General features: G+C 47.0%; 1 protein-coding gene across 1 annotated transcript in view; it reads left to right on the plus strand.

The window, feature by feature from the left end:
- Nucleotides 1-12325, plus strand: part of ANKDD1A (ankyrin repeat and death domain containing 1A) — a 118832-nt gene that overhangs the window by 26878 nt on the left and 79629 nt on the right. Inside the window, exons 3-5 of the mRNA XM_030190448.1 lie at nt 2396-2494; nt 4683-4781; nt 9171-9275. Of these exons, the coding sequence (XP_030046308.1) occupies nt 2396-2494; nt 4683-4781; nt 9171-9275 (303 nt within the window). The remainder of the gene's footprint in view (nt 1-2395; nt 2495-4682; nt 4782-9170; nt 9276-12325) is intronic.

Consider the following 12325-nt stretch of genomic DNA (forward strand, 5'->3'; position numbering starts at 1 on the left):
ACCTGTACAGAACAGCACCTCAGGTGGATTAGAGAGAATCTAGGTAACAAACATCTAATTAAACCCTGTTTTTTCCTAGCTGTATTTCTCCTTTCATAGGCTGTGTTCCTTGTCCACCCTCTGCATAATGATGCAGAAGCCTTATTCATATTTACACGTCTGTCACACCGCTGAGTTATATTTGCTGAACCGGGCTATTCGCTTTGTCTGACTTTGACTATTTTTATAACGGATATTTGCGTCTTTATTATACGCCAAGAACATGTCGGTCTCTTTCTCATGTGCTGAGGACAGATACCATTCATTTAGGGCCCCTTTCACAAAGAAATGCTAAAAAGTGGCCCGCACTACTTTTTGCAGGTGATTTTCCTGCGTTCTCAGGCCACCTCTTAGTGCATCTGCCAAAAAGACGAATTTTTATTTAAGACAATAATGGCCTGGTGCTACAAAACTAGCGCCTGGCCATTTACTTTGTGAGCCCTTACCGCTCCTGTTTACTTGGCGGTAAGGGCTCACACGCTAATCCCATGATAATCGGGCATTGTGCGGCATTTTGGCTGCACTGCCGATTACCGCCGGGAACACCCCTGCAGTAGAAAATAGAAAATTATTTTCTACTTCGGAGAAAATGGTGCACGCCAACTTTGTAACTACCACCAGGCTCCTGTACTTGTCAGGCGGTAGGGCCAATTTGGCATGCCGTACCCACCTGGCAACCCTACTTCGCCTTTTGCAGAAGAGCCCTTTAATGCCTTAAGCAAAGCCACAACCTGCCCTTTTCAGGAGGCGATCTATTCTTTTGCATTTTCGTCCTCGTCCCTCTGTGAGTACATAAGTGTTGCCATACTGGGAAAGACCAAAGGTCCATCAAGCCCAGCATCCTGTTTCCAACAGTGGCCAATCCAGGACACAAATACCTGGCAAGATCCCCCAAAAAGTACAAAACATTTTATGCTGCTTATCCCAGAAATAGTGGATTTTCCCCAAGTCCAATTTAATAATGGTCTATGGACTTTTCCTTTAGGAAGCTGTCCAAACCTTTTTTTAAACTCCGCTAAGCTAACCACCTTTACCACATTCTCTGGCAATGAATTCCAGAGTTTAATTACACGTTGAGCAAAGAAACATTTTCTCTAATTCGTTTTAAATTTACTTCATTGTAGCTTCATCGCATGCCTCCTAGTCCTAGTATTTTTGAAAAGCGTAAACAGATGCTTCACATCTACCTGTTCAACTTCACTCGTTATTTATATACCTCTATCATGTCTCCCTCAGCCATCTCTTCTCCAAGCTGAGGGGAGACATGATAGAGGTATATAAAATAATGAGTGGAGTGGAACAGGTGGATGTGAAGCGTCTGTTCACGCTTTCCAAAAATACTAGGACTAGGGGGCATGCGATTAAACTACAGTGTAGTAAATTTAAAACAAATCGGAGAAAAGTTTTCTTCACCCAACGTGTAATTAAACTCTGGAATTCATTGCCGGAAAATGTGGTGAAGGCGGTTAGCTTAGCAGAGTTTAAAAAGGGGTTGGACGGTTTCCTAAAGGACAAGTCCATAAACCGCTACTAAACGGACTTGGAAAAATCCAAAATCCCAGGAATAACATGTATAGAATGTTTGTACGTTTGGGAAGCTTGCCAGGTGCCCTTGGCCTGGATTGGCCGCTGTCGTGGACAAGACGCTGGGCTCGATGGACCCTTGGTCTTTTCCCAGTATGGCATTACTTATGTACTTATCTCTAGCCGCTTTATCCTTTCCTCATAGGGAAGTCATCCCATCCCTTTTATCATTTTCATTGCCCTTTTCTCTACCTTTTCTAATTCCACTATATATTTTTTTGAGATGCGGCGACCAGAATTGAACACAATGTTCGAGGTGCGGTCGCACCATGGAGCAATACAAAGGCATTATAACATCCTCATTTTTGTTTTCCATTCCTTTCCTAATAATACTTAACATTCTATTTGCTTTCTTAGCTGCAGCTGCACACTGAGCAGAAGGTTTCAACGTATTATCAACGACGACACCTAGATCCGTTTCTTGGTCGGTGACTCCTAACATGGAACTTTGCATGACTTCAGATTCCTCTTTCCCACATGCATCACTTTGCACTTGCTCACGTTAAATGTCATCTGCCATTTAGATGCCCAGTCTCCCTGTCTCGTAAGGTCCGTTTGTAATTTTTCACAATCCTCCCGCGATTTAACGACTTTGAATAACTTTGTGTCATCAGCAAATTTAATTACCTCACTAGTTACTCCCATCTAAAAAAGCAGCGGTCCCAGCACAGACCCCTGGGGAACCCCACTAACTACCCTTCTCCATTGAGAATACTGACCATGAGTATGGCGAAGGAGACTGAGCATAATACTCTCTTTCTCTCCATTTTAGACGGACAGGTCCGCATTGCACTGGGCTGCAGGAGCTGGACACGAACAGGCAATCAAGCTGCTTCTGGAACATGATGCAACTGTGGACGATGAGGACAGTGTACGTATTGCTGTTTCTTTTATATATTTGGCTGGAATGTTACATGTGTGGGGCAACAGACTTTATTTAAGCGATTGAGTGCCTTAATGTAGGATATTCAAGCAGCATCCTGGCTTCTAGTCTTTGCTTTGCTGTTGAATGTTTGATTTTGGGCAGGTTGCTCGACCTCTTTCACCTTCGTTCTAATCTCGGCTCTGCCACTAACTCCGTCTGGCATTGTTGCAGGTCACTTTGAGGGTAATTTTATAACAAGTGCTTGTTAGTTCAGCAAGGAAACACCTAATTTAGTTGTCTATGGGACAATTTTACTAAGCCACGTTAAGACTCTACTTGCGCCAAAATGGAGTTACTGCCTGGCTACAGTGTGGCTTTTGCGGTAATTTCATTTTTTGTGCACGTCCGATACGCACGACTGAAAAAAATAATTTTATTTTTGGATGCGCGCATCGGGATGCGCGCCAAGTGGCGTTTGGTGTGCATAGGTCGTTACTGCTTGAGACTTTACTGTTAAGTCAATGGCTGGCGGTAAGGTTGCAGGCCCAAAATGGAGGTGTGGCAATTTTGATTTTGCCGCACATCCATTTTCGGCAAACAATTTTTAAAAAAGCATTTTTTAACAGGTGCGCTGAAAAATGATTCTGCGCGCGCCCAAAACCCGCGCCTACACTACTGCAAGCCATCTTTCAGCGCACCTTAGTAAAAGGACCCCGATATTCATTAATAAAATAGACTTATTTACTATAATAGTTTGCACCTCCAACGTTCTGAAGCTGACTGCCAGGAAGTTGAAGCCCGGTTTGTAATGTCTGAAGCCTTCCGGTGACGTCACTGTGTTGGCCTGGGAAAGCGCGACGCATCTCAAGCACGGGCGCTACGAATTCGCTCCACCCCTCCCCCCCTGCCTCCCTCCCTTGAAGTGCAAGCAGGACCTGTCTGGCAGCCCCTCGCCTTCCTGCGTGCCGGCTCTAATTTAAAAATTGTTACCTTGGGGTCCGGCTTCAGCATTGAAGGCGATCGGCGCTTCACACTGCTTTCCCATCTGTCTGAGCTCTGCCTTTGGCCCCACCCTTGGAAGGGCGGGACCAGAGGAACAGCGAACCACTGCCTGTCTGAAGCGGCGTCCGTACTTGCTGGACTTCAATGTTGCCGGCCGAGCAGGAGATAAAACTTTTTGAACTGCAGCTGCCACGTACGAAGGGCTGGGGCACTCGCACACGTCCTCCTTGCACTCGGAGGCCACAGAGGCGGAGGGAGGTGCTGGGTGGCGGAAATCGGAGAGGGGGGTTCTGAGATGAGGGGGGGTTCTGAGACAAGAGAGGGAGGAGGTCCTGAGATGAGAGGGGGAGGGGTGGGGGTCCTCAGACGAGAGAGGGTTGGGGGTCCTGGGGTGAGGAGGAGGGGGGGTCGGATGGGGGGGAGGAGGAGGGGGTCAGTAGGGGGAAGAGGGGGTGCTGAGGAGGGGGAGGAGGAGTGGGGAGGGAGCCCTGGAACCTTGGTAGCGCCCGTTTCCTTTCTGTTGGAAATGGGCCTTTTTTACTAGTGTCTTTATAAAATACTAGTACGAATCCAGCAACAGTAGCATCTACACCAAAGGTGCAGACGCTCACCTGCTTGAACGCAATTGTAAAGGTTCTTATACAGAGTGCGCAAGTTTCTTTGTTTATTAAAAACTTAACGTCATTACTAAACCGGAAGGTCTAAGCAGTTTGCAGTCTAAAAATAAAGTCAGAAAGGAACACCAATTAATCGACGACAGGACAGACGAGCCATTCATCTCAGAGTATATAAAACATTAAAAAAAAAAATAGACAGAATAAGGACTAGTCTTCATCTCAGACTACCTGTTCATACATCTGTGCTGAGTGGCAAGCACCCAAACGCTGTTTGAAAAAAATATGTTTTAAGACAGATTTTAACATTTTTAAATAGAAAAAAAGCTCTCTCATTTGATCCTATTAGGTAGGGAGCTTTCCAGCATCATAATAAATGCTACCAAAATGAGACCAATAACTGCGTGAAGAGAACCAGTGTCATGTACATCTATAAGGCAAGATGGATTTGGTGGTATCAATAGGTATGAACAGATGTTCTGCAGGCCAGAAGAAAGCAATGCACAGGCATGCATAGAGTTGTGTGTAGCAATTTACATTTTTCTAATGATCTGAGAGATAATTTTGTTTCATCTCAGTTTGGTATGAATGCACTTCTACTTGCTGCCTGGTTTGGCCATGTGCGTATTCTTCAGATCCTTGTGAACGCCGGTGCCAAAATCAACTGTCAAAACAAGGTGAGACTTTTAGTTCAGCTGTGTGGGAAGAATGGTGCTGGAGGTGTGAAGCAGTGGCATAGGAAGGGGGGGGCAGGAGGGGCGGTCCGCCCCGGGTGCACGCGCTCGGGGGGTGCCGGCCCCGCTGGTTCCCTGCAGGGCCGCCGAGAGCCAGAGCTGGGCCTGGGACAAGGCCGCCCTCGGGCCCCCCCACCCACCCCACCCGAGGTCATCGTCGCCGCCAGGCCCCCCCACCCGAGGTCGCCGGGCCCCCCTCCACCCGCTACCGGGCCCTGAACTAACTTTAAACGCCTCCTTCCTTTCCTTTCACCACCACGGCAAGCAGCAGCAGGGCAGACCTCTCCTTCCTTCCGTGCTCCGCCCTCGCGGACGTTACGTCAGGCAAGGGCGGGACACGGAAGGAAGGAGTGACCTGCCCTGCTGCTGCTTGCCGCGAAGGTGGTGAAAGTAAAGGAAGGAGGCGTTTAAGGTTAGTTAGTTCGGGAGCGACGGCGGGCGGGCCTGACTGCAGTGGCCGGGCCCGGGGACTTTTGTCCCCCCTGTCCCCCCCTCTCGGCGGCCCTGGTTCCCTGCTCTCTCTGCCCCGGAACAGATTACGCCCTGGCCCCCTCTACATTTGACCGCTGCCCGCCCCCCCCCCCCCCCCCCCCCCCGCCGCTGCATCAGGTACCTTGTTTGCTGGCGGGGTCCCCAAACCCCGCCAGCGGAAGAGTCCTTCTCCCAGCCACAACTAGCAAAATTTGCATGGGGGATCCTGTACATGCCTGCTACAGCACATCTTCTGAGAAGACAAGTTGCTCGTTTTTATTATTGTTTTCTGTTTGTGATAAGTTGCACAGCATATTCCTTTTTTATACTTTATTAAAAGATTTAAATATAAAATCATAAGTGTTCGAGGCTTCTGCAGATGAGGACAGAACCCACAGGGATGGGGTAGGGACGGAGATAGAACCTACGAGGATAGGGGTGAGGATGGAGACAGAACCCACAGGGACGTGGGACAAACTTTGTCCCCGTGTCATTTTCTAATGGAGATGGCATATGGACACAGAGGGGCATCTTCCCCAATGTGTCTGTCCTTTTGCTCTCACCCAGTGCTCCGCTGTTTCTATATAGCAACCTGTGTCCAGCTTCTCTCCTCTCTCCTTCCCCCACACCAATGTGTCCCTTTCCTCTCTGACCCCACCCCATCCAGCTTCTTTTCCCTTCTTCCCTCCTCCTTCCAACATCTGGTTCTTTCTCCCATTGTGGGTTCGGCAGTTGATCCCCCCCTCTTCCTTCAACCCCTTGGTCCGGAACCTCTCTCCCTTCCCTCCAGCCAGCTCCTCCCCTCCACCCCAGGTCAAACACCTGTCTCCTTTCCCTTGGTAAGATTGTTTCAGAGACTCATTTTCAAAGCATATAGAATTACACAGTTACACAGTAACATAGGCAACTTTGTAGTCTGTGCTTTGAAAATGAGCACCATAATGTCTTAGCTAGCTGTACATAGGGCGAGCAATCCTGAACATGCAAATTGCACATGGCTCAAATGTTCTCATAGGGTAAAAGCGCAGGTTCATCCTCCTCCACCAGAACTGATAATTGGGCTCAGTGGCGTTCCTAGGGGGGCTGACACCCAGGGCGGATCGCTGATGCACGACGCCCCCCCCCCCCCCACCCCGGCGAAAGAACCCTCGATCCCCCGGTGAAAGAACCACCCCCCCGGGTGCACGCCGGTGGGGGGTGCCGCGCGCCTGCCGTCTCTTCGTTGTCATGCTCCCTCTGCCCCGGAACAGGAAGTAACCTGTTCCGGGGCAAAGGGAGCATGAAAACGAAGAGCCGACAGGCGCGCGGCACCCCCCCCCCAGCGGCGTGCACCCGGGGCGGACCGCCCCCACCGCCCCCCCCCCTTGGAACGCCACTGATTGGGCTATCCAGTGTTTATAAATGGGATCCGCCATACCTGATTCAAAGTCTCCATTGCCCACAATAGGTAAATACAGGGAAGAATGGGTTGCAACCCAAATCTCTTCCTTATGACATAGGAGGCCCAACACACAGGCTTAAGCAGGACATGTGGCAGTGCTCTTGGTAATTTGTTTGCTCTGGCATGCGAGAAATAGGATAAAGCCAAGCCTCCTCCCAGGGAACTCCTCTAAAAATCACACATCACGAATTCAGACGAGCCAAAAATCCAATTGCGGACGAAGTGCAAGCAATATTGTAGGCTCTGATGTCTGTAAAGAGCCAAATTTTAATTGCTTTCTTGAATTTAGTTCATGAGAATTCATTACGGATAGTTTTAATAGTTATAGTTTATAACATTTAATATACCACTCTACATTATTACAATTTCAAAGCGGCTTACAATGCACTTATAATTAAAAAAAAAGAAATGAAAAAAGGAACAATAATAAAATAGTGCCAGAGAGGTAGGGAAGGACTAGGGAATTGCAGAGGTTGAGACCCAGATATGACGTGCAGTGCTTGTCTCTTGGTATTTAAAGCAGGCCCGAGTGAGGGGGAAGGGCAGGTGGTAATACCTATGAAGAACAGAGTGTGTGAGAGGGGCATAGGGAGTGATGAAAGACACCAAGTAGGAGGGAACACTTGAGAAAAGTGCTGGATGTACCATTCACTCTGCAGCCCCTCACTACCTCTCCACCCTCATCTCTCCCTACACTCCTTCCCTAGAACTCCGTTCACTAGGCAAATCTCTCCTAATTGCACCCTTCTCCTCCATCGCTAACTCCAGACTCCGCTCCTTCTATCTCGCCGCACCTTATGCCTGGAATAGGCTTCCTGAGCCATTACGTCTAGCTCCATCCCTGGCTGCCTTCAAATCCGGGCTAAAGGCCTACCTGTTTGATGCTGCTTTCGACTCCTGACTTGTCACTTTTATCTTATCCTTATGTGTCCTTCTCTCTGTCCTTCCCATCTCCTTTTTGGTCCTGTCTGTCTGTCCTGATTTAGATTGTAAGCTCTTTTGAGCAGGGACTGTCTTTCTTCGTGTTCAATTGTAAAGCGCTGCGTACGACTGGTAGCGCTATAGAAATGATTTATAGTAGTAGTAGTAGAAGCCTGCCCTTGCAGATCAGCAGCGCGGCCGCGCAGGCTTCTGTTTCTGTGAGTACGTGCAGGACGTCAGACTCACAGAAACAGAAGCCTGCGCGGCCGCATTGCTGATCTGCAAGGGCAGGCTTCTACATGGAATGCTGCTAGCGGATTAGCAACATTAACATTCCATGTAGAATCTCCAATAGTAGCAACATTCCATTTAGAATCATTCCTATGTGTCCTATCTGTCTGTCCTACCCTTATTGTTCCTGTCTGTCTGTCCTGATTTCGATTGTAAGCTCTTTTGAGCAGGGACTGTCTTTCTTCATGTTCAATTGTAAAGCGCTGCGTACGACTGGTAGCGCTATAGAAGTGATTTATAGTAGCAGTAGTAGTAGTAGTAGATGTACCAGTTGAAGCATCTTAAATTTCAGATGAGCCATGATAGAAACCAGGTGCTCTTGTTGTAAAGAAGAGGGGATAACCTGATTTCTAACAGCGAGTGTTATGTATTAGTTTCATAGCTGTTGATTGAACCAACTGAAGTTATTTCAAAGAGGTTACGGCAAATCATTGTAAAGTGCATTACAATAATCAATACATAGAGCTACCAGAGGCAAAATAAGAATTCCGAGGTAGTCGAGAATTGGCTGAACTACTACTACTACTACTACTATTTAGCATTTCTATAGCGCTACAAGGCATACGCAGCGCTGCACAAACATAGAAGAAAGACAGTCCCTGCTCAAAGAGCTATGTAATAAAAGTGAGCCAAGTATAGGACAATCAAGCCATTGTGACATCACTGATGAGGTTGGCTCTTATTGGTGGACTGAGGCATTATGACATCACAATATCACCTCTGATTACAAGAGACTACTACTACTACTATTTAGCATTTCTATAGCGCTACAAAGCATACGCAGCGCTGCACAAACATAGAAGAAAGACAGTCCCTGCTCAAAGAGCTTACAATCTAATAGACAAAAAATAAATAAAGTAAGCAAATCAAATCAATTAATGTGGACGTGAAGGAAGAGAGGAGGGTAGGTGGAGGCGAGTGGTTACGAGTCAAAAGCAATGTTAAAGAGGTGGGCTTTCAGTCTAGATTTAAAGGTGGCCAAGGATGGGGCAAGACGTAGGGGCTCAGGAAGTTTATTCCAGGCGTAGGGTGCAGCGAGATAGAAGGCGCGAAGTCTGGAGTTGGCAGTAGTGGAGAAGGGAACTAGAGAATGACACGGGGGGCAAAGTTTCAAGTTTATTAAAATTTTCTATGCCGCCTATAGGACGTACCATCTGGCCGGTGTATAATCTAAAATTTGAGGGGGATTAATTCTTGCTCTCTTACAGAATGGCTTGAACTTGCTGCATTGTGCTGCGCAAAGAGGTCACATCAAGGTCATAGAGTTTATCATGGAAGACCTGGAGGATGTGCATCTTGACAAGGTTACCAAGGTAGAAATAATTTATTTGCCTACTGATTAAATGTGTTTTCCCATATTTTTTTTAAAGCTGAAATGTTCACGTTTCTGAAATTGTTTTAGGGGCATATGTTCAGACGGCGTTTCATATCGGTGATCCAAAAGGTTTTACCTGCTTGCGCGGGCACAGAGCTAGGCTTTCGGGTCCTCTCTTAATAACTTTTAAATTGGTGCCTCCTCCTTTACTTCGTATCAAGCATGCTGGAGGGTGCGGAATGCGACAGGGCTTGAGATCGGCCCTGGCAACATCACAGTAAGCAAGATAAATGTGAAGGGGTGGGGGTGGGACTCCATTCTGCCCGGCACCCCCTGCCATGCTTACTTTGCTTATCATGTTGTGCCAGTCTTGTCCTCCTTGAAGTAAAGAATGTGGGGAGGGGGGGCCGGTTCCTGGTTCCATTACATCCCACAGATCAATCCAGAGATGAGTGGGTTATGTCCCTGTGCCAGCAGGTGGAGACAGAGAGAACGCCAGAGCTCTGCCGTAAAGGGTACTGTGCAGCATCCTCACTTTCAGGACATTTCCTGTGCAGCTCTCTGGATGGGCCTTGCTCCTAACTTGTTCCCCCACGTTTAGTTGAGCTGGAGGTCTTGGCTGGGCTTGGCCACCTTTAGGGTACACATGGTGGTGCCAGGTCTCATCCCCCTTCCCTGCCTTTTTAGTCTTTCAAATGCTGACGCTCTTCTCCTACTCCCGTCAACTCCATATTGGAAAACTATGCTGCCTACATTGCATATGCTAATTATGGAAATACGTGATTTGTTTAATTGGATGTCTTATCATACTCATGCTTTATTCAAGAGGAATTGAGTATTAATCATATTTTAAAGTAGACGTGCTTCACAAGGCCTGATACTGAATCAAAATGCAGTATTTTTAGGGAAGTTGGCAGTACTACTGGAAGTGCAGGATCAGGCTTGGGCTACCAGTAGTCAGCGCTGTGACCCCCTGTGCAGTATGGGGTGTCCCTGGTGATGCTTTGTTTTCCTGTAGTTCTGGACAGCTGATCAGTACTGGGTGCAGTAACATGTATGGGTTTGCGTGCTGGGTGGGTTTGTGACTCATTTGAGCTGCAGTACTTCTTTTTGATTTATACAGAAAAGAAAAATCTTCCTTATTCTGCCAGACCAGTCCAGACACATGAGTTTATTCTTCATGCCAGTAGATGGAGATAGAGAACAGGCTTTTATGCTGACACTAGTAAAAAAGGCCCGTTTCTGACACAAATGAAACGGGCGCTAGCAAGGTTCCTCGGAGTGTGTATGTTTGAGAGAATGTATGTGAGAGTGATTGTGTGTGAGAGAGAGAGTGAATGTGCGAGTGTGTGTGTGTGAGAGAGAGAGTGAGTCTGGATGCGAGTGTGTGTGTGAGAATGAGAGTGTGTGCAAGTGTGTATGTGAGACACAGTGTGAGATAGAGAGAGTGTGTTTCACACAGATCCAGTGTGTGCGAGAGAGAGAGAGAGAGAGTGTGTGTGAGACACAGACTCTCTGTGAGACTGAGTGTATGAGACCAAGAGAGTGTGTGAGTGACTGTGTGACACATAGAGAGTGAATGTGATACAGTGTGAGAGACAGTGTGTGAGAGTGAGAGAGAGAAAGACATTGATTGTGAGAGAGAGAGAGTGTGTGTGTGTGACAGAGATACCCCCCCCCCCCCTCTGGTGTCAGGCCCCCCCCCTCTCTCTCTGGTGTCTGAGCGTTACTGTGCAGGACGCTGAGCTCTGGCTGTGCTTCAAGGAACTGACCAATCCTATTTAATATCAAGGAACTGAGCAATCCTATTTAATAGAATGCACCTCCAACATTCTGAAGCCGAGAAACCTCGTGTGGTTGGTCACTTCTGATTGTGATGTCAATTCAGGAGATGGATAAAGAGAGCAGGAATGCCTCAGCCATGCTGTCAGCTTCAGAATGTCGGAGGTGCCTTTTATTATATAGGATAATTCTTGCTATATAGTCTGGAACAGTAGAGAAGCTTGTGTTTCCAGCCAATGGTAGTATTTATTTATTGATTGATTTTTACTGCCTTTTTGAAGGAATTCCTTCAAGGTGGTGTACAATAAGAATAAATCAAACATGCGCAATAGACAATTACTGCAGCGAAGATACTCAAATAGCAATACTAAGTATAGCATAGTATATTACTTACAATGTCAACACAATACGTAATAGAACATTTTAATTGACAGTGAAGGGTATAAGTGAAGATGGAACATATAGGCAGGTAAGAAAGTAAGAGGAGTTAGAAAAGTTTTATTTGTTACATTTGTATCCCACATTTTCCCACCTATTTGCAGGCTCAGTGTGGCTTACATAGTACCATAGCGGCGTTCGCCGGTTCCGGTCTGAACAAAAGCAAAGTGTGCATAAGTACAAGGTGTGATTGTGGTAGAATATGGTTCATATACAGTGGTGGAAATAAGTATTTGATCCCTTGCTGATTTTGTAAGTTTGCCCACTGACAAAGACATGAGCAGCCCATAATTGAAGGGTAGGTTATTGGTAACAGTGAGAGATAGCACATCACAAATTAAATCCGGAAAATCACATTGTGGAAAGTATATGAATTTATTTGCATTCTGCAGAGGGAAATAAGTATTTGATCCCCCACCAACCAGTAAGAGATCTGGCCCCTACAGACCAGGTAGATGCTCCAAATCAACTCGTTACCTGCATGACAGACAGCTGTCGGCAATGGTCACCTGTATGAAAGACACCTGTCCACAGACTCAGTGAATCAGTCAGACTCTAACCTCTACAAAATGGCCAAGAGCAAGGAGCTGTCTAAGGATGTCAGGGTCAAGATCATACACCTGCACAAGGCTGGAATGGGCTACAAAACCATCAGTAAGACGCTGGGCGAGAAGGAGACAACTGTTGGTGCCATAGTAAGAAAATGGAAGAAGTACAAAATGACTGTCAATCGACAAAGATCTGGGGCTCCACGCAAAATCTCACCTCGTGGGGTATCCTTGATCATGAGGAAGGTTAGAAATCAGCCTACAACTACAAGGGGGGAAC

The sequence above is a fragment of the Microcaecilia unicolor genome, chromosome 1 (genome assembly GCF_901765095.1).
Source record: "Microcaecilia unicolor chromosome 1, aMicUni1.1, whole genome shotgun sequence".
Taxonomy (NCBI): domain Eukaryota; kingdom Metazoa; phylum Chordata; class Amphibia; order Gymnophiona; family Siphonopidae; genus Microcaecilia; species Microcaecilia unicolor.